Source organism: Herpailurus yagouaroundi, unplaced genomic scaffold, assembly GCF_014898765.1.
Source record: "Herpailurus yagouaroundi ecotype Mexico unplaced genomic scaffold, PumYag 163, whole genome shotgun sequence".
Lineage (NCBI taxonomy): Eukaryota > Metazoa > Chordata > Mammalia > Carnivora > Felidae > Herpailurus > Herpailurus yagouaroundi.
Window position 1 is genome coordinate 15,806,133 of NW_024412404.1, and position 25,158 is coordinate 15,831,290.

At 37.2% G+C, this 25,158-nt stretch overlaps 1 protein-coding gene across 4 annotated transcripts in view; it reads left to right on the plus strand.

Annotated features, from left to right (window-relative positions):
• KAT6B (lysine acetyltransferase 6B) overlaps positions 1 to 25,158 on the plus strand; it is a 191,467-nt gene that overhangs the window by 111,433 nt on the left and 54,876 nt on the right. For all 4 annotated transcript variants that reach the window (XM_040485462.1, XM_040485461.1, XM_040485463.1 and 1 more), the window contains exons 4-6: positions 12,140 to 12,248; positions 23,821 to 23,936; positions 24,185 to 24,266. In XM_040485462.1, the coding sequence (XP_040341396.1) occupies positions 12,140 to 12,248; positions 23,821 to 23,936; positions 24,185 to 24,266 (307 nt within the window). The remainder of the gene's footprint in view (positions 1 to 12,139; positions 12,249 to 23,820; positions 23,937 to 24,184; positions 24,267 to 25,158) is intronic.

A 25,158-nucleotide genomic window follows, 5' to 3' on the forward strand; every position in this document is an offset into this window, starting at 1 on the left:
TAATTAACTTTTTTCCTTTTCTTGATTAATCTAGTTACAGGATGTTAATAAAGTTCAGCATCTTCTTACCTTATGACACAGCAGTTCCATTCCTAGGTATTTACTCAAGAGATGAAAACACAGGTCCACAAAAGTACTTATGTAAGAATGTTCATAATAGTTTTATTCATTTTAACTCTAAGCTGAAAACAAATGCTGGGCAACCAAAGAGAGAATACACAAGTTTTTGTGTATTTTATAATAAAATACTAGTCAGTAGTAAATAGAAATGTATTATTGATATGCAGCAGTATGAATGAATATGATAATACAGTGAGTTGAAAGAAATCCCACTAAAAGAATTTAGTCTTTGGCTCCATTTACATGCAGTTCTAGAGCAGACCAAATCACACTGTGGTGGGAGAAATCAGAGCAGTAGCTGCTTGGGAAGGAGAGTAGAAAGGAATTGACTGGGAGGAGTCAGGAGAGAACTTCTGGGGTTATGGAGTGTTCTCTATCTTGATAGAGATGTATGGGTTACGAGTGTATGCATTTATTCAAAACTCCGATCTGTCCATTTCATTATATGTGAAATACACATTAACTTGGTTGTACAATAATGTGAATGTACTTAGTGCCACTGAACTTTACAGTTAAAAATAGGTAAAGTGGTACATATTATGTATCTTTTACAATTAAAAAAATGTAAGAGGGTCATTGTGAAGGTTGTAAATGGGCAAACAATTAAAAATTCTTTATTGTCCCCCATAACCTTGTGCTGTTATATTCTTATTTCTTTATTTACCATTTATATACTAAAGTAAAAATGTAATTTAGAAGATGATGAGAAAGTACCAAGTATGAGAAGTAATGTTATATTTATATATTCAACACATTTATCAAATATCTACAGTGTGTATAATTCTTCATTACGTGTGGTAATTTAGATAAACAAACCAGGATCTCCTTCAAAGAGCTCACTGTGTACTAAATTTTGACTTAAAATATTTTAAAAAAAGATTTCACAGAAATAAAGAGCTTTCCTCTACCTAATGAATACCCTTTAGTAGGTTTCTGTAAGACTCGAAATATTCTAGGAAATTGAGCTTAAAAATCTTTGCCCCAAGGGTAAAGCCTATGACATCTGGTGTTTCTCTTCCTGGCCTTGCTGTAACTTGCATTGGTAGGGGCGAGGCTTATGTTTTGTGCAATGAAGTGCAGCCTGCAGTGATGCTGGAGCACCAAAGAGCAGAGTGTCACCAATAATGTTCATATAAGTGCTTGGGTGGTGCCTGACCTAAAGCATTAGTAGATCTAGAATCCCCACCACAAAGAGGTTTAGGGCAGACTCCAAAAAAACAAGGTCAGAGCTCTTGACATTCAGATAGTGATTATCCAAACAATCCTCATTTCCTACCGCTTATGACTCCTGTAATTGAAAGGGTCAAAGATAGTCTGAAAGTGAGGAAAAAACAAAAGCAGGAAAGTCAAGGGCATGGAAATTCTGTACACCAGATGGTTTATGTGCCCACAGGGCAATTGAGAATTAAGTATGTTAAAGGAACTACACTACTTCTGTTGGTTCTGTGACACCAAGCACTTGGAGTACCAATTATATTCTGTTTGGCATAGTTGGATGCCGAGTAAACATCAGTAACTTATTGAATAGTACATAGCATCTCAACTGACATATAAAACTCTGTGAATGCAGAACATTGCCAGGGGCGGCGGTGGTGGTGGTGATGGTGATAATATTGACAAAGTGACTAACGTGATTTTTCTAGCTTGCTAGTATCCACCTACCTGTGTCTCCTCTCTTCACTCTACTTCCCTATTTGGATCTAATTACAATATATTCAGTAGCCTGTGTGTCCCCTGAGCAGTTAATGTAGCAATTCTTGGTGGAATTGGTAATGAGAATGGCTGTGATTCACATTGTGCCTAGGTGGACTAGTAGGCACTACATCTAGATTAAAATGGATGCCTTGGGGCAACTGAGGAAGCCAGCTATAGGATTCAAACTATAAGACATTCTGGAAAAAGTAAAACAATGGATACAGTAAAGAGAGATAAGAAAGGGAGACAAAGGATCCAAAGTAGCCTCCATTCTTATAGCAGAGAGCCCGATGTGGTGCTCAAACTCACAAGGTCATGACCTGATCTAAAATCCAGAGTTGGATGCTTGGGGTGTCTGGGTGGCTCAGTGGGTTAAGTGTCCGACTCTTGGTTTTGGCTCAGGTCATGATCTCACGGTTCATGAGTTCTAGTCCCACATCAGGCTCTGTGCTGGCAGTGCAGAGCCTGCTTGGGATTCTCAATCTCTCTCTCTCTCTCTCTCTCTCTCTCTCTCTCTCTCCCCCCCCCCCTCAATAAATAAACTTAAAAAAAAATGAGTTGGATGCTTAATGTACTAACCACCCAGGTGTCCTGAATAGGCAGATTTTTTAGGGCAGTGAAAATACTCTGTATGGTAGCATGATGGTAGATACATGTCATCATAAATTTGTCTAAACCCATAGAATGTACAACACCAAGAGAGAACCCTGATGTAGTCTGTGGGCGATAATGATGTGTCAGTGTAGGTTCTTCACTTATAACAAAGGTACCACTCTGGTGGAAAATGTTAATAATAGCGGGGGGGGGGGTCTATGCATGTGTGGGGCAGGGGAATATGGGAAATTTCTGTACCTTCAATTTTGCTGTGAACCTAAAACTGCTCTAAAAAATAATGAAGTTTGAAAAAATACATTAAAGATTTGTGACACTTGAATATGAATTGATTTTAAAATTCCATTTTTCAAAACCTAGAATAGAGTTTATATTATATTGCTAATATTGTGACATGCTTGCCAAACAGAATAGTTTGTAAATCCTAAGCAGACTTCCTGTAACCATGTGTTGAATTTCCAGCTGTGTTGAATCAGACTTTGATCCCTCTTAAGAAGATAAATGCAGTATCTGCAGTTTCTAATGGTAAGGGTGGAGGAGAGATGTTCAGATGAAATCTTAAAAGCCAAGTAAGTCCCTGTCCAGATAAGAAATTAAAGATGCTGGGTAAGCCAAAATTATTTCATTGGCTTCCCCACCCCCATTCAAATTTGTAGGCTTTATCTCCAAAAGCAAAAACAAACAAATAACAACAACAACAAAATATGAGATGTTATTGTTAAATGCAGTGTACCAGATTAGATTTGATTCCTTCCAATAGAATCACTTTCCTTAATCAACACTCTTATAAATGGCATACCTGCCTAATTAGAACAAGTTCTAGACTACAGATACAGTGTGAGCATTTCAATTAGCTCCACACAATTGATAACTGTTGGGGCTGAGTTTCTTAGAAAGTCTTCCCCTCCTTCCTTTTCTTATTTCTTTTTGGCCATGCTTTTAATGTTTTATACTTTTTTTTTTTTAATGTTTTATATTTTTGAATTAGCCTTTTGATTGTGCGCATTTCCCAGTATTGGTCATTGATACTGTTTTTGTTTCTAAGTGATTGTTTAAATGAAAAAGGAAGTGACATATTTATGGATATGTATAGTGATACTTTTAAATATTTTTATTTTATTAGATTTAATTTACTTGTCACTCTTAAAATACAGAGAACCCTCTTCATGGTGACAAGAAGGTAAAATACAGCAGTCACATTTAAGATCTCCATACATTAGCAATAATAAATCCTTTTGCCCAGAGTAATGCAGAAACTCAATCCAGAGCCAGTGGGGATAATGTAGTGCTCCTTCACAGAACCAATTACCCACAGAGAAGTATAATAAGCAGGGGAGGCGATATAATAAAAATCTATATGGTAAGTGTAAAATTATGGTAAAATTGTTGCCTGTGAAAAGTCTTACACTAAGTATATCTCCAATTATCTTCTGGAAAAAATTATTTAGACATATATTGAGGTCAAAATTCATAATAGAACTGCAAGAACAGCCTTAGAGTAAAACAAAAGGGTCCGTTTTTGTAGAGAAAATGGCAATAGACATGTTAAAAAAAATTTTTTTTTTCAACGTTTATTTATTTTTGGGACAGAGAGAGACAGAGCATGAACGGGCGAGGGGCAGAGAGAGAGGGAGACACAGAATCGGAAACAGGCTCCAGGCTCTGAGCCATCAGCCCAGAGCCTGACGCGGGGCTCGAACTCACAGACCGTGAGATCGTGACCTGGTTGAAGTCGGACGCTTAACCGACTGCGCCACCCAGGCGCCCCGGCAATAGACATGTTACAAACAAGGTTCTGTTGTGACGCTGAAGGATCTGAAGTAGTCCTGATACTGCCATGAAAGTGAGCTGATCACCAAACCTTCCTGCAGAGGCATGGCTGTACTGACCACAGTGTAGCACATGCCGATGGGAACAAGATATTCCTCTTGAAATTCAAGACATTTTAGATCATCACAGGAAGTCTCTACTTTTAGAGTTAGTGTATTTCCATAGGCTACATCTTACGGCAGATTGCCCTAGAGGGAAATCCTGAGTCTGCATGATCTATATCCTAATTAGAAGTGGGCTTGATCAGTTGAATAAGTGGGTTAAGTGGCAGGAAATGAAATCTAGTTCTTTATTTGGTAGGTATCAAGCAGAGTACCTAAGTGGCCAAAAAAAAAAAAAAAGAGTTACCCTAAAAACAATGTAAACATTTTTCAACCTCTCTTGTCCCACTGCTATCAGTTGTGAAGTTTGTGGGAAATTATTCACTACCAATAATAAAGCACCAGAGTTTGTAAAATACTAGGGTGGCTCAGTTGGTTAAGTGGCCACCCACTGATTTTGGCTCAGGTCATGATCTCATAGCTGTGGGATCGAGCCCTGCGTCAGCCTCCATGCTTAGCATGGAGCCTGCTTGGGATTCTCTCTCTCCCCCTCTCTCTGCCCCTCCCCCAGTTGCTCTCTCTCTTTCTCTCTCTCAAAATAGATAAACGTTAAAAAATCTAAAAAAAAACTTGTAAAATGTTTTTAATAAATTGAACGGATTTAATGCTTTTGTTATAATTTTGTTATTCTCACTGCAATGTATTCATCTTCCTTGACTATTACTACTTTTTTTGTATTCTTTCTTTTCTTTTTTTTTTTTTTTTAATGTTTTTTTAGTTTTGAGAGAGAGACAGAGACAGAGAACAAGTTGGGGAGGGGCGGGGAGGGGCAAAGAGGCAGGGAGACACAGAATCCAAAGCAGGCTCCAGGTTCCCAGCTGTCAGCGGAGAGCCTGACGCGGGGCTCCAACCCACAAACTGTGAGATCATGACCTGAGCGGAAGAGGGTCGCTTAACCTACTGAGGCAACCAGGTGCCCCTTTTGTATTCTTTCTTAAGAGGGAAGAAAGGCAAGGAGGCTCACAATTAGGTACTGGCATGGCCTCAGATCTATTTTATATATAACCTATAGTGAATGACTTATCGCTGAGCAAGTCCCAACCCATTGTGGTGAGATAATTTCCTTCCAGCTGATATTTAAATTTTGGTTCTGTCTTGTCAGGTTATACCCAGAAAAGTACAATTGTGCCCAAATGGTCATTCATTATAAATGATGAGAGTAGAAAAAAAGCCTTCAGATTAGACAGTGATGGAAGCCATCTTGCCACTGATGACTGCTTTACATGTCATATTATAGTTATTAAGGATATATGTTAAAGGACAATACTCTTTGGAACCTGTTGAACCAGAGGATCCACTTCCTAACCTAAAAGCAGTTTGTTCATCTATTCAACAAATGTACTCTGAAGCTGGAGCTACAGCAGTGAACAAAGTCTCTGCCCGCAGAATGGAGCTTTGATAGTTCAGTAAGTGAAACAAAATAGGCAAATGATAGAATTTGTCAATATGTCTAGCAGTAAGGAATGCTATGCAGAAAAATAAAGCAAGGCCTGGGGGACCCAGAGTGGTGCTGGTGGAAAGCAGTTTCAGAGAGAGAATGGGCAGGGATCAGCCTTTCCAATAAGGGGATATCTGAATCAAGCTCCAAAGGAAATGAGGGACCAGCCGCGGGAAAGTGGAAGAGCAAAGGGCTTGCAGTCAGCCGAATGGGTCTTTCTGTCTTATGTGACCTTAGGGAGGCCTTGAATTTACCACAGCCCTGTCTCACAGGCTGTGTTTGTCACTAGTGAGACACTTGAGGAAAGCATTTTGGTAAACAGCGAAGCATTACCTAAACATCAGGTTTCAGTACAAGATGATAAAAGGGTGCAATTTAAAGACATACATACGGAAGAGCCTTTTTATACAACTCATTCTGAGTTACTGAATTAAGTTGTCTGAGCTAAAGTGTTGAGAATACTCTCCAAAGATGAACTGCTTGACACTTAGGTATAAAGGATTTATGTTCATCTTTGTTTACTTTTGTGGTAGTATTCATTTACAATTTTGTATTTGTGCCTTACTTCCTTTGGCATCTTTTTCTTTTCTCTTTCTTTGAGCTTTTCTTTTATTAGATCAGGCCTCTTGGCTCTCAGTTGAGACATTTTCTATCCTATTCTTTTATTCCCTGATTAATTCATTTAAAAAAAACACACATAACAACCCTCTAAAATTAATATTTATCATGGAGACTCACAGAGTCAAAGTCTATTATATAATAATTCTAAACTCCACAACAATTCATTTGTGCTGATATTTATTAAGGACTTGAAGTTGTTTGTTCTTTTTATTTTTATAAACAAAGTGAATTTTGCAATAATCATAATATTTGAATAGAGCTTTATAGTTTACAAAGTACTTTCACACATTTGGACTTTAGTGACCCCAGAGCCAGACAATGCAGACACTATTGTGCTGCCCTATTTTACCGATGAGGAAACCTGAGGTTCAAAGATCAATATTTAAATCCAGGTTTTATAATGATGTAAGTATGAATAGATGAATGAAAAATGCGGAGTTGTTTTTAACATTTGGAACTACTTAAACGGTGTGTATTATAAGTAGATTTAAGAAGGTTCTAGAAGACTCGAGATGAATCATTCCATAGAGGATGATGGAAAGAGAGAGCTGTGTCCCTGATCATTGTGATCGGACATCATGGAGACAGAGCCTCTTTTTGTGTCATTGTCAAAGAGGATGTGCACCTGGCTCCAATCTAGCATGAACTTTTATTTTTCTTTACTTACTTAGACTGATGTGATTTACAAACGTGTTGTTTCCTTTAGGGCAGAAACAAAAGTAGCCATAAGCAAATATAAAGCTAAAAATTATCTGAATTAATTAATCCAATTATTTAATTGGAATTAAAGCCTGTTTTCTCAGAAAAGGTTATTTTATTTTGTGGTCAAGGGTGCTGAGGACTTTTAAAATATCTTTTTAAGTAAAATAGAATCAATAAAAAAAATTAGAGCAGAGCTGGGAAGAGCCTTAGATATTATCCATCCATGGAACCATTAAAATATCTGATCTCGAAGGGACCTTTGAAGAGTCCCAGATCTCCAATTTGCGTGAGGTTGCTTTGTCTACTGTGGTACCCTCACTGTCCTGATGGAGCCCATCCAGCCTCTCCATGGTCTCTACCGATTACAGGGGCCATCCCAAAATAATCCATTCCATGAAGACTGTATGATACCACTTGTATGAGGTACCTAGAATAGTCAAACCCATGGAGACAGAAAGTAGAAGGGGGGGAAATAGGGAGTTAGAATCTAATGGGGACAGTTTTATTTAGTTTGGGAAGATGAAAAACATCTGGTGATGGGTGTGGTATTGGTTGCATGAATATACTTAATGCCACTGAACAGTATACTTAAAAATGGTTAATGTGCTGGGTCGCCTGGGTGGCTCAGTCGGTTAAGCGGCCAGCTTCAGTTCAGGTCACGATCTCGCCATCCGTGGGTTCGAGCCCCGCGTCAGGCTCTGGGCTGACGGCTCAGAGCCTGGAGCCTGCTTCCGATTCTGTGTCTCCCTCTGTCTCTGCCCCTCCCCCGTTCATGCTCTGTCTCTCTCTGTCTCAAAAATAAATAAACGTTAAAAAAAAATTTTTTTTTTTAAAATGGTTAATGTGCTAAATTTTGTGTTGTGTATAATTTACCAAAAATTTTAAAAATAAAATAAAGAAAGCAATTAAAAACAATCCATTCGATTTCTGGACATTTCTGTTGGAAAGTTTAACTCCTTCTACCAGAAGCCCTGTTCAAGTTTATATTCCAGAGCCATGGCAAGTTTCCCTGGATGAAGACTTCTACCTTGTCCCTTGCGAGCAATCTGTTCGAGGCTGACTAGCCCCAGTTCCTTCAAAAGGTTATCCTATTTTGTTTTATTTTATAATTTACCTGAATCATTATCAGGATAATCTATTGGTTCTTATTCCATATGTATTGCTCTCTTTTCCTTGCTTGTTCAGTGTGTCTCCCTTTTAATTTATTTGTTGAAGGAAACTGGGTCATTTGTCCTCGAGAGTGTTGGTACTTGCACCAACACTATAATGAGTTGACAGTTCCTCTGTCCTCTATATTGCCTGTGAATCATTAATTGGATTGAGATTCTTTATAAATGCTTGTCATCCAATTACATAATAATCCATTGTTGATCTTTTTTTAATAGTGGAAGGGGTACTGTTTTAGCCCCTACCCCCATCCCCAGTAATTTGTTTGGAAAATTGTACACATGCAGAAAAATTGAAAGAACAATATGCTGAACACCCATGTACCCTTTACATAGACTCACCAACCTTTATCACCTTTAATACATGTACAAATACACAATTTCCCCCCCTGCATCTTTTGAGCCAAAGTTATCAGGACACTTTACTCCAAAATATTTTAGCACATGATTGCTAAGAATAAGGACATTCTCGCATAGAAACACAATTGTGTTGATGTAGGAAATTTATGTTCTACCTAATTTATATAGTCTATGCTTTATGTATTTCCCACATTATCCAAATAATGTCCTTAATAGCTGTGGGTATTATTATTATTTTTAATCCAGAATCTATACGAGGATCACAAACTGTATTTAGTTTTCAGGCCACCTTAGTCGCCTAAATTGGTTCTGTGCTTTATTGGGTCTTATGTGACATTGACATTTCCCAGAGATTCCAGGCCAGTTGTTTTACAGAATGTCTCTAAATTTGGATTTGCCTGATTGGTTCCTTATGATTAGATTCAGGGTAAATAATTCCAGCAAAAATACTACATAGGCTGTGCTGAATCCTTTAGTGCAACACTTGGGAGGCACATGATGTCAGTTTGTCATGTACGGTGATAGTGTTGATCACTTGGTTAAGCAGGTATCTCTATTGTAAAGCTACCTTTTTGCTTTGGTGAACACAGAGTTGTGTTTCAATTCCAGTTCCACAGCTGAACTCATGCAATTTTAGAAAAGCTACCTAACTTCTCAGATCCTCAATTGCCTCCCTAAAATGGGTGTTGTATAAATATTTCTGGCAGAATTGTTAAGATAATTAAATGAGATAGTGTATAAAGTGACCTCTAACCTATCAGCTACACCAGGACCTTTGCACGGGAGATGAGGAGGAATTGCTTCCTGAGCAGGTTGCAGGGTCAGAACCTATCCATGGATGTTAATTCTCCAGATTAGTTTGAAATTTTCAGTAATGTTGATAAGAAAATGTGATCAACACATTAGATACCTTTAGGAAATTTCAAAGAAAGTGATTAAGAGTTAGGAGATGTTTGGTTTCATTTTCAGACCTCTTAAATATGATTTGTCTTCAGTGGTCTTATGTAGAATCGAATTGCCATTTATTCAGACCACTTTCTGACTGCAATCCATTTTAATCTATTACCAGGGATTATTTTTTGAAACAGTTTATATGAAGTCTGATTGAGAACAGTGAATCATAATAATTTTGTGACCCATTTACATGCATTACTGTAAAAGTTTCATTTCTTACAAGTGACAATTTTTTAAGTTAATTAGACTCGGCTACACTGAGGTTAGCAAAAAGTGCTTTGAATTATCAATAATTCAGCAAGGCAGACATTTCTGTATAATGCAGTGGTTTTATAGAGTATTGTGAGATAGTTATCCCTAAAATAAATGGTTGTGAGCATACATCAGCGTGGTGGGGTTCACTTGAATGTAGCATGAAGTGATAGCATCTATGCTTTCTATTATTGGGCAGAGTGTGGGACATCAGTCTTTCTGGCCATGAACTACTAGCAACCTTTGTCCTTTGTGTTACCTTTAGTTAAAAACGAAAAATGAGCACGAGTGCTGGCTGATGGCCATGTCTTTCTCACAGCTAAAAATTCATCAGGGAAAGAAAAATGGGATTGCAGATTTGGATTTGTTTCACTGCATGAATGATATGTGACATTTTGTAAATTATTTATCACCGCAAGGATGGCAGCAATGGCTTGAGCATTGTTATATCAAATGAAAGCAGTAATCCCATTAGTACAAGGACTGGGTTTTAGCTGGAATCTATCAGGGGAATGTTGTCACTTTAAAACCAGATTGTTCTTTTAATTGCTATTTAAAGGAACAAAAGTGTTCCCAAGGTACTACAGTTGAGCAGTTGCAAGTAATAACTATGGATCCATAATTATGCAGTGCTGATTATCTGGCATTTAAAAAATTGTGGCTGGAGTCAGTGACCAATTTGTTGTTGCTTGTCTTTTGGTTTTTCTGGTACAAAGTGTTTTATACTCTGCTTTTTAAATGTGGCTACAAAAATACATTTGCATAGCTACTTCAGAAATTAAAGCCTGTGCATATTAAGAGAACAAATTAAACTGAAAATAAGGGCAAGATAATGAATACTCACATTGTATGATGAAATTAATAATCATATTGAACAATTTTGCACATCCTCAGTCATAAGATGAATTGTGTTTTTTGGTGACATGTTTTCACAGTGAACCAAGACATTTGTTGGAATCATTATAACCATTTGAAATCGTATCTTAGAGATGAGGGTTTCTTCTTTTAACTAGCATATGTTCCTTCCGTTTATTCAGCTAACATATATTTTGAGTGCCTACTATGTATCAGGCAATGTATTAATTAGGCATTTGGGATAGAGTAGCTGAACAAATAAGGGTTTATTTTGTGCTGATACATATTTAAAAAGTTAGACCTTGCAAAATCTTATTCTTAATTTACATTAAAAAGATTTATGATTATGCTAACTTTTCTTGCCCTGAATTTTTGATTCTTGAGATTCAAATATAAATACATATAGCTACATTCAGATGGCTAGAGACAACATGTGTGAAGCCTTGGAATATGCAATAAAATTTTAATTTTCATACAGTTTTGGCTGTTCAAAATAAATGTGACCAGATCTATAGACACAGTCAACTTATTCATATGAATGGGAATATTAGCATCACTGGTAGTCATAAATAACAATGCAGACACTGAGATGTATATGCAGACTTATACATTGTTAAAAGCAGTTTCCTCAGAGGCAAGGGGTACTAGGGGATTAGACAAATGTTTTGTTTTTTATTTTATTAATGTGGGGATGTCAGAGATTGAGACTTTATCTCCTTTGTGTGGCATGGTGTGGTTTACTTTGGAAGACCTTGGTGCCAGAAAGACCTTGTTAGTGATCCTTTGAGCTTCCCAAGTGATCTGACAGCATTTTAAAGTTCTTGTTTATTATGTCACCTAACAACATGCCAATATTGTATATCAAAAATTTAAGAGATGAATAATAGTGGCCTGCACTAGAACATTTGACAAAGTTTAGTTAAACAATCTGAACTAATTAGATGGTATTCATAAATTATAATGCTGAATAGATGAATCAATTTATTATAGGCGTATGGATTATGGGAACAATTGATATTTCAAGTGAATCTGTTTGTTTAAAGTAATCTATGTACCCAATGTGGGACTTGAACTCATGACCCCAAAATCAAGAGTCACATCCTCTACTGACTGAGCCAGCCAGGCACCCCTGAAAAGAGTCTTTAATAATATTCATTTCAGGAAGGTTATATAATATATAAAGGTCTTAGATTTCTTTGGCTTACTATAAATTACTTCTGAATCTTACTATTATACTTCAATGCATTATTCAGCTAATACTTTAGCATCAAATGACTGAAGAGATTTTTTTTTAATTAGGAAATGTTGTTTTGTATCCCTTACTCAGCAGTTTCTCTTTGTTAAGGAAATACATAAGAAGCTTTGAGTTTAATATTTTGTCGTTAATTTTGAAATGGAAAACTGAGTATTTTTTCATTTGAATTTTGTCACAGCCCCGTGCCGATCCCATTCCGATATGTAGCTTCTGTTTGGGGACTAAAGAATCAAATCGTGAAAAGAAACCAGAAGAACTCCTCTCTTGTGCAGATTGTGGCAGTAGTGGTAAGTTGGTATTTTTTTGTATAGTTGCTCCTCTGTAACTTGTATGCTATTTATATCTCTATCAAAACTGCATTTGTTTTTTAAAGCAATTATTTGGTAATAGCATAGGTTTTAAATTTAATAAGTAAGTGCAACTAGAGAGGAAAAATGTGTTTATATTAGCACTGACATAAAGGTACCATGTATGTTTATATAGTAGTAGTAGTATTGATACTTATAATTAAGCTTTGATTTCATACCAGCATTGGTAACTCAATGTGGAGTATTTTGCAGGAAAATTCAGTGTAGAGAATTCTACGTTTTCAGGCTGAATACAACTAGAATCGCTTGTTTTATATAATCTGCAGTCTCAATTTAAGAGATCCTGGAGTTGGAATATATAGTGTTTCAGGTCATGACACCTACTGGTGAAATATAATATTACAACTCAGCTCTGTGTGACTCTGAATGAAAGGGACAGTGTTCTGGAAACTGCAGGACAGAGTCAAGAAATCATCAGGCATGAAAAAATTCAGATCGCCTAGAATAAGATAGGAAAAGAGTGGTCTATAAAGAAGGTGATGTTGAAATCAAGGAATTGCTGGGTAAGGACACTGGACCAATCGTTGGCAAATTGTAGTATTCAGGATGCTGTCAAGTAGCTGTCACCTGTGCTTTTTTCCTCAATCTGAGTTTTTAAGACCACATCTCCAGTTCTAAAATGGAAAATAAAAGTCAAATTGTGCTTACCAAGCCGGTCTTCCTTCTTGCTAATTAGATGATAGTTGCCTACATTCTCTCTTTCTGTCTCTCTCTCTCTCTCTCTAGTTGTATGTATGCATATACACACACAGACCCTCCAGCCGACTGAGTGGCAGTTAATTGGATTAAAAAAATAATCTCTTTGTTAATCTTTAAGTTTCCTTCTCTCTGTTCTTCTCTCTTCTATCACTTTTCCCCCACAGTGTTATTTTAACATTCACAAGCAAGTATTTCTGTAGTTATAATTGTCTTTAAGAACAACAGTAAGCCTGCAAAAAGCCACAGAATACTGTCATTTAGGAAATCAGTATAGTATAGTGGTTAAGAACAAACTCAAGAGCCAGCCTTGCCCCAGTTCCTGTACCTTGAGTTAGTTACTTAACTATTTTGTGCCTTGATTTCATCACTAGAAAATTAGATAATGGTAGCACCTACCTCTTGGATTTTGTGGGAGTTCAATGAAACAACACAGGTAAATAGGCTAGCACAGGGTCTACAGTAACTATGGTAAGTGTGCTGTAAATGTCAGCCATTGTCATTATTTGCCATGTTTGCTATTGTCCTTGATTGCTCCAAGTAATTTCAAATCTTATCACCATTTTTGACAGCTGTTTGATGGTTGAATAGAGGAAATGTTTCATGCTGAGGAATGACAGTGTTGTGTAATGATTCTCCCTCCTCCTATAAAGGTTTAACTTGGTAGGCTGTATGTGGTTCTGCAGTTTTCAGGACCCTTCTAGGAAGGGAGAGCCTTGGAAATAAGACATTTCAAACTCTGCCTGAGAAATGCATTCTGACAGTCTTTTTGATGGGCTTTACAGATTCATTAAAATTCTTTACCTGCCCATGGTATCATGGATAGTGACAAAAGGGCATGGAAACATTATCTGTATGTTCAGTTTAATAAATTTCAACCCTACAATCTCCCTGTTTTATCCTGGTAAAGTAGTCCCTCACTCATCACTTCTGACTCTGGAGTTATCTTTTGGGTTTTCTCACGAGGCTCATTCTGAATGAATTATTCTTTTGTTTAACTGCCTGATCAGTTTAGTGGTGTTCACTTGTCTAGGGTTTACCCTTTGTTATTTTTAAGGTGGTACTTTAAAAACTACCTTCACTGGTTTTTTTTGGGTTTTGTTTTTTTTTTTTTTTTTTTTTAGTGTATCTATTTGTCTGGATGCCGAGACAGATTAAAAGTGCACTTAAATGTGGGAAGAAAAGTTCCCTTCATATATTTCCTTACCTCTGCTGATACACTTACTTGAGTTGATAAGGAATTTGAGATCATTATCTACCAGATCATAACTTCAAGGCCTCCTTCACAAGGTATAAAGGTGTAATTCTAAACAGGTAGATCTTAGATTTTCTGATGTAATCAATCCCCTTCGTCTTTCCCAGATTGAAGACCTGCCAAAGGAGAGGTTTGATCTCCTTTATACTTTGAGGTCACCGAAATTTTTTCCCCCTAAAGTTTCTTATTTTACCAGGGTATGTAGGTGTAATGTTAGGTTTTCTCTTCAAAAACACTTTTGTTTTCTCTTTTAACAAATGGAGAATGGACTAAGGATACTGTCTGGAAGGCTTATATAACTAGGGTCATTTTGTGAGCCGGCCTTTCCTCCTCCTTTCAGGTAGAAAAAGCCAGAGGCTTTGGAGTCAAGGTATGGGTCATGGCAGAAATTCAAGCTCTTGGGGGCATCGTGTCCCTTTGTTTAGGATAGAGGATCTCCAAGAGCTGCTCTGGACTCCACCATGGGGACTGGCTCAGTGTTGAGGTTCACCTAATATTCCCTTCAATGTGCTTTGCCAGTCTGGATTTAGCTCCTTTAGTCAAAACAACAACAACAACAACAACAACAACAACAACAACAACAACACTGTTCCTAGCTCAGGGCGATGCATTGTAGACATTTACTTCATCTGGTACATCAGAGGAGTAGACTTTGTTATTTGCTACTCTTTAAATAGAAGAATCAAAATAAAATATGGGTCATCTTTGGAGAGCTTGGGGGGATTCTTGTAGTTATAATGTTCTGTTGTGACACTTGATAATTATAGAGGAAAAAACAATAACATAGGCTGGCATGGCTCAACAGTACCCTCTAATAATGGTAGAAACCCCATTGTCACAGTCCAGTCCAGTTTCTCCAATGGGAATTACAGAGAGGTTGGTACCCCTAGTTGGCCTTATGGAAATGGCCACTATCTCACACTCAGAAGAGTCCACTGGTTCTAGGATTGAATTGAAACTGTTTGTAATGATCAAAGGACTCCCTAATGTAAAATGTTCATGTGAAAAAAATACCCAAAGCAGTATAAAACCAGAAAAAGGAAATATAGATGGCAGCCTATAAGGAGGATCATTCTTAAATGTGTTTCCCATATGTGCCTTTTGGTTTGTAGTTGCCTCTGTCTGAAGTACCATTTGTATGATGTCACACTTAAGCTCTGCTTAGATTTCATAGATGAGAGTAATAAATGTTTCCTTCTCCTTACATCATAAAGTAAGCCAATTAGAAATGTCTCTATTTTTAAAGTGGCTTAGTGCTGCAAATGGGCAGTACTTTATTTAACTATGTTTTTCCTGCTGAAAGTTCCTTTGAGAAAATAATTCAGGTTTACAGACAGTAAAAATAAGAGGTGAGGTGCCGAGTGCACGGAGCCCCAAATGTGGTTTTCCAGTTTTCTGCTTGCTGTCTGTGTAAGTGCAGTTTTCATATCTGTAAAATGTGGAGGGTGATGTCTGCAACCCTGCACCCATAGCGCTGTTGTGAGCATCCAGTGAGATAATGATATGAAGATTATCGGTAACTATAAAACATTACACAAGCATGAAGGATTATTCTAACCACTAATACGAATGAGGGAATCATCAGATAGTCTTCAGGTCTTTGGAAATGTTGGGACTAGGAAGTGATTTTACTTGACTTTCATGGATCAGCCTACTTTGAAATTAACACTGTTATATTCTCTTTGCCTCATTAAGACCAAATTATCTTTAATTAGCTTCACATAAGTATTAGATATTATACCAAATGAAATTTTGTGTCTGCTGCTCAGATTGCTGGGTGGTTAAATCTTACTTACAGATGAGTTGTGTGCATGTGTGTTTTCAAATTAGCAAATCTAAGATAAGTGTACAGTTCCAAATTACAGCTTTATTCTAAGTGGAAGCTCATGGAAACTGGAGACAGAGGCCGCTGTGATGCAGCTGGGAAGGCAAGAACCACACCTTTTTACAGTAAAGGGAGCACAAGCTGTGGCATCAGATGTCATTCTGCCCTCAGACCTGAAGTCTCTGCTGGGTTTCTTTAATTGTGTGTTAACCCTGAACAAAACTTGCCTGCCTTCCTCTCCCAGACTGAACTGGTAGGTGCAGTATGCAGATAAGTAGGTATATAAAGAAAGATCACTCGTTTCTTTGGGTCACTGTGAGAAAATTCCCAGGGATTGGTTGGTTAGTTATCCAGTTTCACACCAAGTCGATCCTGATTGAATGATTAGGTCGGGAAGGAGACCCTTGACTACAGAGAAACCTAAAGATGGACTCCAAAGAGGAATACATAGATTGGAGGAGGAAGGACTGATGAACCCCACCTTCTCCAAGCCCGCAGCTGGATTGATTATCCAAGTGCAGAAACTTTGCTCATGGCCTTTTATTTCACTGAAATTGTGCTTGTTAGGATTAACAGTGACTTCCATGTAGCAAAATCTGAAGGTCACATTTCAATCTATATCAGATTCTAGTGCACATCTCTCAGTTCACACCAGGTAGTCCTCAGCCCCGTGTGGCCTGTTGAGAATCTTTTTCCTTAAGTTTTCTTTTCTTTTGGCTTCTGTGATCTCACATTCTCTGTGTTTTCTGTCACCACTTCCTTGTATATATTTTTTTTTAGCTTCTTTGTCTCTATCCATCCCCTAAATGTTTCTTCAGGCTTCTGTCCTTAGCCCTGTGCTTCTTTGCTTCATAGCTTCAGATACTTAGATATAAATGCCTTCAGAATTTCTCCACTTGGATGCCCTGTAGGCTTTGCAGAGTTAAGTATCCCAAACAGGCTATCAACCTTGCAGTGCCCTGCCACCCCAAAACAGTAAACACTACGATAACAACAGAAATCTCAGCAAACTGACTTCTTTCTTCTCAGGGATTTCCCATTTCAGCGAATGGCTATTCAGTCAGTTCCACAAGCCATCCTGTGTTCTATTCTCACACCAAGGAATCGCTGAAAATACATGGATTCTGTGTCCTAATCTATATTACACATCCTCAGTAAATCCACACACTCCCACCAAACCCGCTCAGATCTGCTATTATAATAACCTAAATATAATCTTGACTCTCTTTCCCCTCCTCATCTATTTTCCATGCTGCAAGGCTAAGTGAAAGTTTTAAACTTTAAATCTATTCACAGATTTAGTGGCTACCAATTACCTTAGGAAAAATCCAAATTCTTTAATATAGTCCCCAAATCCTCTTCAGATTGGGCTCCTGTACGACCTATTTTGCATCACTACCCCCACCCCGTATATTGTGCACACTAGTTCTGTTGAACCTTTCTTTTGTGAGTGTGCCGTGTTCCCCTGTCCCTCAGCACATTCTAGCTTCTCCCACCTTGCCCCTCAACTGGTCCCATCTAATCCCATTCATCCTATGGGTCTCTTCTGTAGGAAGGTGTTCTTCTAACCTGCTAGATTCACCCATATCTCTGAGCTACCCATTGTTACATATTAGTTCTAATTCTTATTTAATGTGTCTCTTTCCTGCTAGACTATGCCTGTCTTGTCCTAGATGGTTGATCAGGTAGCCAGTCCGAGGGTCCCAGTGTCAGAGTGTTTATTAGTTTTCCATTGGTGCTGTAACAAATTACCACAAAGTTGTTGACGGAATTCATTTTCTTGGGTTTGTTTCTAGGACCAAGACCCCCATTTTCTTTGTCTTCCTTCCTTTCTTTCTTTCTTTTAAAAATTTTTTTAACGTTTATTTATTTTTGAGAGAAAGAGACAGAGTGTGAGGGGGAGAGGGACAGAGAAAGAGGAAGACACACAATTAGAAGCAGGCTCCAGGCTCTGAGCTGTCAGCACAGAGCCCGATGCGGGGCTCAAACCCCTGAACCGTGAGATCATGACCTGAAGCTGAAGTCGGATGCTCAACCAACTGAGCCACCCAGGCGCCCCGTCTGTCTGTCTGTCCTTCCTTCCTTCCTTCCTTCCTTCCTTCCTTCCTTCCTCTCTCTCCCTCCCTCCCTCTCTTTTCTTTCCCTTTCTTTCTTTCTTTCAACAAATACTTGTCTATATGTGTGTGTGTGTGCATATATATAATATATTATTTTAATTCCAGTTTAGTTAATGTACAGTGTTATATTAGTTTCAGGTGTACAATATAGTGATTCGACAACTTTAAATATTACTCAGTGCTCTATCAAGGTAAGTGTACTCTTAATCCCCTTCACCCATCCCCCCACTCACCTCCCTTCTGATAACCTTCTGTTTGTTCTCTAGATAGTTAAGAGTCTGATTCTTGGTTTGTTTTTTCCCCCTTTGTTTTGTTTCTTAAATTCCACATATGAATGAAATCATATAGTATTTGTCTTTCTCCAACTGACTTATTTCACTTAACATTATAATCTCTAGATTCATTCATGTCATTGCAAATGCCAAGATTTAATTCTTTTTTATGGCTAAATAATATTCTCTCATACACACACACACACACACACACACACACACACACACACACCACATCTTTATCCATTCATCTATCAATGGTCGCTTGGGCTGCCTCCATAATTTGGCTATTGTAAATAATGCTGCTATAAACATTGGGGTGCATATATCCTTTCAAATTAGTGTTTTTGATTCTTTGGGTAAATACCCAGTATTGCGATGACTGGATCATATGATAATTCTATTTTTAACTTTTTTGGGAACCTCCATAATGTTTTCCACAGTGGCTGCACCAGTTTGCATTCCCACCAACAGTGCACAAGAATTCCTTTTTGTCCACATCTTTGCCAACACTTGTTGTTTCTTGTGTTTTTCATTTTAGCCATTCTGACAGGTGTGAAGTGATAACTCATCATAGTTTAGATTTGCATTTCTCTGATAAGTGATGATGAGCATTTTTTCATGTGTCTGCTGACCATCTCTATGTCTTCTTTAGAGAATTGTCTATCGGTGTCTTCTGCCCATTTTTTATTGGATTATCTGCTGAGTGTTCAGTGGTATCAGCTCTTTATATATTTTGGACACTAACCCTTAATCGGTTATGTCATTTGCAAATATCTTTTTCCATTCAGTAAGTTGCCTTTTAGTTTTATTGATTATTTCCTTCACTATGCAGAATCTTTTTATTTTGATGTAGTTCCACTAGTTTAATTTTGCAATTATTTTCCTTGCCTCAGGACACATATCTAGAAAAATATTGCTACAGACAGTGTCAGAGAAAGTGCTGTCTGTGCTTTATTCTAGGATTTTTATGATTTCAGGTCTCACATTTAGGTCCTTAGTCCATTTTGAGTTTATTTTTGTCAATGATGTAATAGAAAGTGGTTCAGCTACATCTTTTGCCTGTAGCTGTCTAGTTTTCCCAGCACCATTTGTTGAAGAGACTATCTTTTTTCCTATTGCATGTTCTTGCCTTCTTTGTCAAAGATTAATTGACCATATAATCATGAGTTTGTTTCAGGCTTTTTATTCTGTTCCATTGATCTATGTCCATTTTTGTGCCAGTACCATATTGTTTTGATTACTACAGCTTTGTAGTATAATGTGAAATCTGAAATTTTCATACCTCCTGCTTTGTTTTTCTTTTTCAAGATTGCTTTCACTATTCAGAGTCTTTTTTGTTTCCATACAAATTTTAAGGTTGTTTATTCTAGTTCTGTGAAAAATACTACTGGTATTTTGTTAGGGATTAGGATTAGGTTAAATCTGTAGATTACTTTGGGGAGTATGGACATTTTAACAATATTTGTTCATTCAACCTGTGAGCATGAACGTCTTTCCACTTCTCTGCATCATCTTAAATTTCTTTCATCAGTGTTTTATAGTTTACAGTGTAAAGTCTTTCACTTTTCTTGGTTAAGTTTATTCCTAGGTATTTTACTATTTTTGATGCAATTGTAAGTGAGATTGTTTTCTCAGTTTCTCTTTATTCTGCTTCATTATTAGTGGATAGAATGCAGCAGATTTCGGGGGCACCTGGGTGGCTCAGTTGGTGAAATGTTCAACTCTTGATTTCCGTTCAGGTCATGATCTCATGGTTTGTGGGCTCAAGCCCCACATCTGTCTCTGCACTGACCGTGTGGAGCCAGCTTGGGATTCTCTCTGTCTGTCTGTCTCTGTCTCTCTCAAAATAAGTAAATAAACATTAACAAAAAAAGAAATGCAACGGATTTCTGTACACTGATTTTGTATCCTTCGACCTTACTGAATTCATTTATCAGGACTAGTTGTTTTTCATAGAATCTTTTGAGGCTTCTATATATAGTACCATGTCATCTACAAATAGTGAAAGTTTTACTGTTTCCTTACCAATTTGGATGCCTTTTATTCCTTTTTCTTATCTGATTGCTATGGCTAGGACTTCCAGGACTCTGTTGAATAAAAGAGGTGAGAGTGGACATTCTTGGCTTCTTCCTGACCTTCGGAGGGAAAGCTCTCAGGGTTTTCTTGTTGTTTTGTTTTGTTTTGTTTTTAAAGATTTTATTATTTTTTTAAGTAAACTTTCTGTCCAACATGGGGCTTGAACTCAAAACCCCATGACCTAGAGTCATATACTCTACCAATTGAGCTAGCCAGGCACACTCAAAACTCCCAGTTTTTCACCACTGTGTACGTTAGCTGTGCCAAGATCCCCATTTTGTTGTTGGCTGTTAGGTGAATGACATTTCCTGCTTCAAAAGACCACCCATATTTCTTGGCTTCTGGTCTCCCCTTTCTTCCATCTTCAAAGCTAGCAAAACTGGGTGGAGTCTTTCACATCTTCCTTTTATCATCTCATTTTACTAACCCGTCTGGAAAAGATGCTTCTGTTTTTAGGTACTTGTTATTAGATTGGGTCTACACATATAACCCAGAATAATTTCCTCATCTCCAGACCTGTACCCTTAGTCATATCTGCAAAGTCCTGTTTACTGTGTCAGGTAATATAGTTACAGGTTATGTAGGGATTACAGCATAGACATCTTTGGGGGGCACTGTTCTGTCTACTACAAAGCCCATAGTTTTTTTCTCCCACAGAGAAAAAGTTTTTACTTCCTCCAAAAATTATTTTTACTGGTTTGTGGTTTCATTGGTATTTTTTTAATTTTAAACAGTATTCCTTTGGTTTTGCTAGATAAAACTGCTGTAAGCGACTATGCTTCATATGTATTCATAATAAGAAAGAATGAGTGAATAAATACACATTATTCTTTCAAATCTGGTTGACTGCACATCACAAAACAAACTCCAAAAAGACAAACCACTATGAATTGTGTGAGCAGAGGGAACTTACATTTTAGAGGGAATTGTTGAGTTTTTGGAATGGGTAAATAGGAGGTAAGGAATTTCATTATCAATAGCATTTTTTGTCCTTTATCTAATTACTATAATTGTGTAGTGGTGTTTCAAGCTCAGTTACAGTCTTTTGTGTTAATTTAAAGTGGCCGTGAGAAAATAAAATGGAAATGTTTCTTCATCCCTCAGCATCCTTTACAGAATCATAGAAATTTAGAGCTGGAAGGGATCTATGGCCAATTCTCTTGAGCTAAATAAAGGTAAGATTGCTGCCTAAAGGGAAGATAGGCTGAAGATTTTAGAATTTGACAGGGTAGCTTAAATGGTAGTTTTGAGATATAATAGTGCTTAAAGTGAGAGAAAGCAATAAGAGGAGGAATATTCCTTGCTCTTGATTGACAGTGGCTGAAATCCTTTAATTTTTAAAATGTGTAATTATTGAAAAGTATTTTCCATAGGATCTCGGTGAGAATAAGTAGTAAACTAAAATAAGATGTGAATTACCTTAGTTACTGAATATTAAGCTAAGGTACAAAAGCAGATTTAAATGTAGAGAAAAATTCAGTGCATGAAATTGAGGTCATATGTGCTGGTGATGTATGACTTACAGGAAGTAATAAAAAAGGGGGGGGGGAAGAAGTAAATGGTATACTTTTAAGCTGATGGGACCCATTTTAAGCGTGGAATTTAAATTGCTGTTCTTTAAAACTTGAGTTCTTACCCCCATAACTATATGGGGGGGGGGGGAGGGAGAACCCTGATCAAAGTAGATCTCTCCCCTCTCCTTTCAGAGTACACTTCTTAAAGTAGGCAAGCAAGCTGTCTTTGTTTGCTATTCCTGAGCAGAAAGAGGTGATTGATACCATTTTTATATATTTAAACTTCCTCCCCCTGTACTCATTTGAATGAGAGGAACCCTTCTAAAAGAATGGTGTCATAGGTTAAATGCATCTGCCTGGGTGTCTCTGAAGCCTGAGTTTGTAATCCTATGACAACATTTTATTTGCTCAACATCTTAAATACAGATGTTTAGAATTTTTTTTTTTTTTTAGCTCAGGAATAGTGTGCTTTTATTAACGGTATTGATGATTGATTTTGAATGTTTTTACTTCAAAAAGCCAAATCTCCTAGTGGGTGGAATTTTATGAAGCACCTGTTAAGCTTTAGGGAGGAGGACCTTTTTGGCAGCAACCCAAAAAACATATTTAAACAATGAGCCTGCCAAAGTCAGGAAATTATAAAACAGTTTTGAAATTGCAGAATCTGCTTTTTTTATTACCCTCAGGTTTCTTTTGCAGCTTGGTTATAAGTTCTTTCACATGGGATTTACTAATGTTCTTACTATTTTAAGACCAGATTTAGAAAAAATAAATTCAAGTTTAGGGATCTCAGGTTTATGTGATAAAAGACCATCACATTTTAAACTGAACTGCCTTCCAAAGAGACGAGGCTCACACTCCCAAGCCTTTTGGAGGAATCTATTACTCAGTGTAGGTTGGGTGGCTTCCTTGAATGGTGTTGCTGCTTAGGGTCTCAAGTTTTGCTCTGTGAAGTGAGTGCTGCTAGATAAAGTGTGCCCAAAACTGTGTGGAAAAGGTGAGCACTCAGAAAAATGGGGGAAACCTGCTGAGGGTGTTCTTCTTGGCATATTCCATTTGACGTGGATCTTCCAACTTCTTAACTCTCAGATTCACAATTTCTGCTTCTACTTTCAGAATTTAAGTTCAAGGACCAGGGGCAAGATGGCAATAGTATCTTCTTTCCATATCCCAGCAATGGGGTATTCTCTGTATACTGTTGGTTTATTTTATTTATTTATTTATTTATTTATTTATTATTATTTTTTTTTGGCATTTATAGTTGTATTATTAAGTAGCCCATTTTACTTAGCTGTCATTTTAAGTTTTATGATTCCAGTATACAGAGCAGGAATTATTTGAACTTCGGTAACTCCTCTCACCATCCAGCACACCAGCAAACTTTGGGTCATTGGTGGCTGATGAGGAGGGCCAGGGCAAGAGGTTAACAGAAGGCACAGGAATGAGAACATGATTTGAGCATGTTATCTTCAAGTTCTCCAAGACTTTTGATTGGAACCTGGTATAAATTTTCCAAATTTCTCTTAAGGAATCATTTGTATAATCACTCAGTTACATACAGGGGAAAAAAGGCAGAGAGGGAAGTATCATTTGGATTCTCTGATCTTTTTGTATTTTCCAGTTCTTTAGGTCTTTAACTGGCATTATCACTACCTATGAACAATGAGGGAATGGGAGTTTAAAAAAATCTAAAGCACCATTCCCATAAAGCAATTTGCTTTTTATTCTTGTAGGACACCCATCCTGTTTGAAATTTTGTCCTGAATTAACAACAAATGTAAAGGCCTTAAGGTGGCAGTGCATCGAGTGCAAGACATGCAGTGCATGTAGAATCCAAGGCAAAAATGCAGTAAGTATGGCTTTCAGTAGTCCATCTCCAGGTAAATTGCTAGTTCTCAGTGTTAAGGTTTGTCATTCTTGTAGACAGTTGCTATTTTCTATTTGAAGATTTAAATACACGTGATTTCAAGTTTCAGCAGGGATCATGGTACCCCTTCGTTATATTTAATTACTGTTAAGCAGATAATAAGAGAATTTGTGGCCTTTTACAGTTAGTTGGTTTCAGTCTCAACGACTCTCTAATATGTTATCTTACAGGATAATATGCTTTTTTGTGACTCCTGTGATAGAGGATTCCATATGGAGTGCTGTGACCCCCCACTTTCCAGAATGCCAAAAGGTGAACTTTTAAAACATAGTAAAAATGTGTTTTATTACATACTCATTAGCCTTGTCCAGCTCAGAGGGATACAGGTTCCTTAAGCACTTTTTCATCCCTTCCACCTCCTTATACTTGTGGGTTTGGCACATGTTGTGAGCAGAGAAGTGTAAAAGCATTTAGTTTATGGGTAATGTAATAAAGACTCTAATTCAAGCACAAGGGTAAGAAAGAGACCATTCCTTTCCCAAAACCATTCCCTTATTAGGATCAATTTAGATTAGGTAGGTCAGAAGTTTCGAACACTCTCCATGTTATTCAGTACCATGCTCAGAGGTGAGAAATCACCTATTTTCCATAATGGTTGTAATGATGTCTCCAAATTCCTACGAAATGAGCTATCCCCATTTTCTTGGCCATTAGTTGATAATTTGAACATGAGCATTGGAACTATTTTATATGGATATATCCATATGGAATATGGACTTTTGTCTCTGTCTCAGTCTCCTTTCATCATTTTATAATATATTAAACATTAAAAATAACTGCCATATTACAAAATTTATTCATTTTTATTGTGAAAGATTTAGTAAATACAGAGTGGCAGAACAGAATAAAAAGAACAGTCCATTAGGAATTCCCTCTCAGCTCACTACACACCTTTAAAAAGAAACAGAACATTTTATACATGTTTTTGTAATCTTTTGTTTTTTCCATCTTTATAAGATTCTAACATCCTCACATCATTAAATGTTCTCCTAAACACAGTTTTTAATGAGTGCATAGAACTCCATAGTATAGAGCTGGGGTAGCAAACCTGTTGACTGTGGGCCACAGTTATACTTTCTTGGTACATATACATATACATATACATATACATATACATATACATATACATATACATATACATATA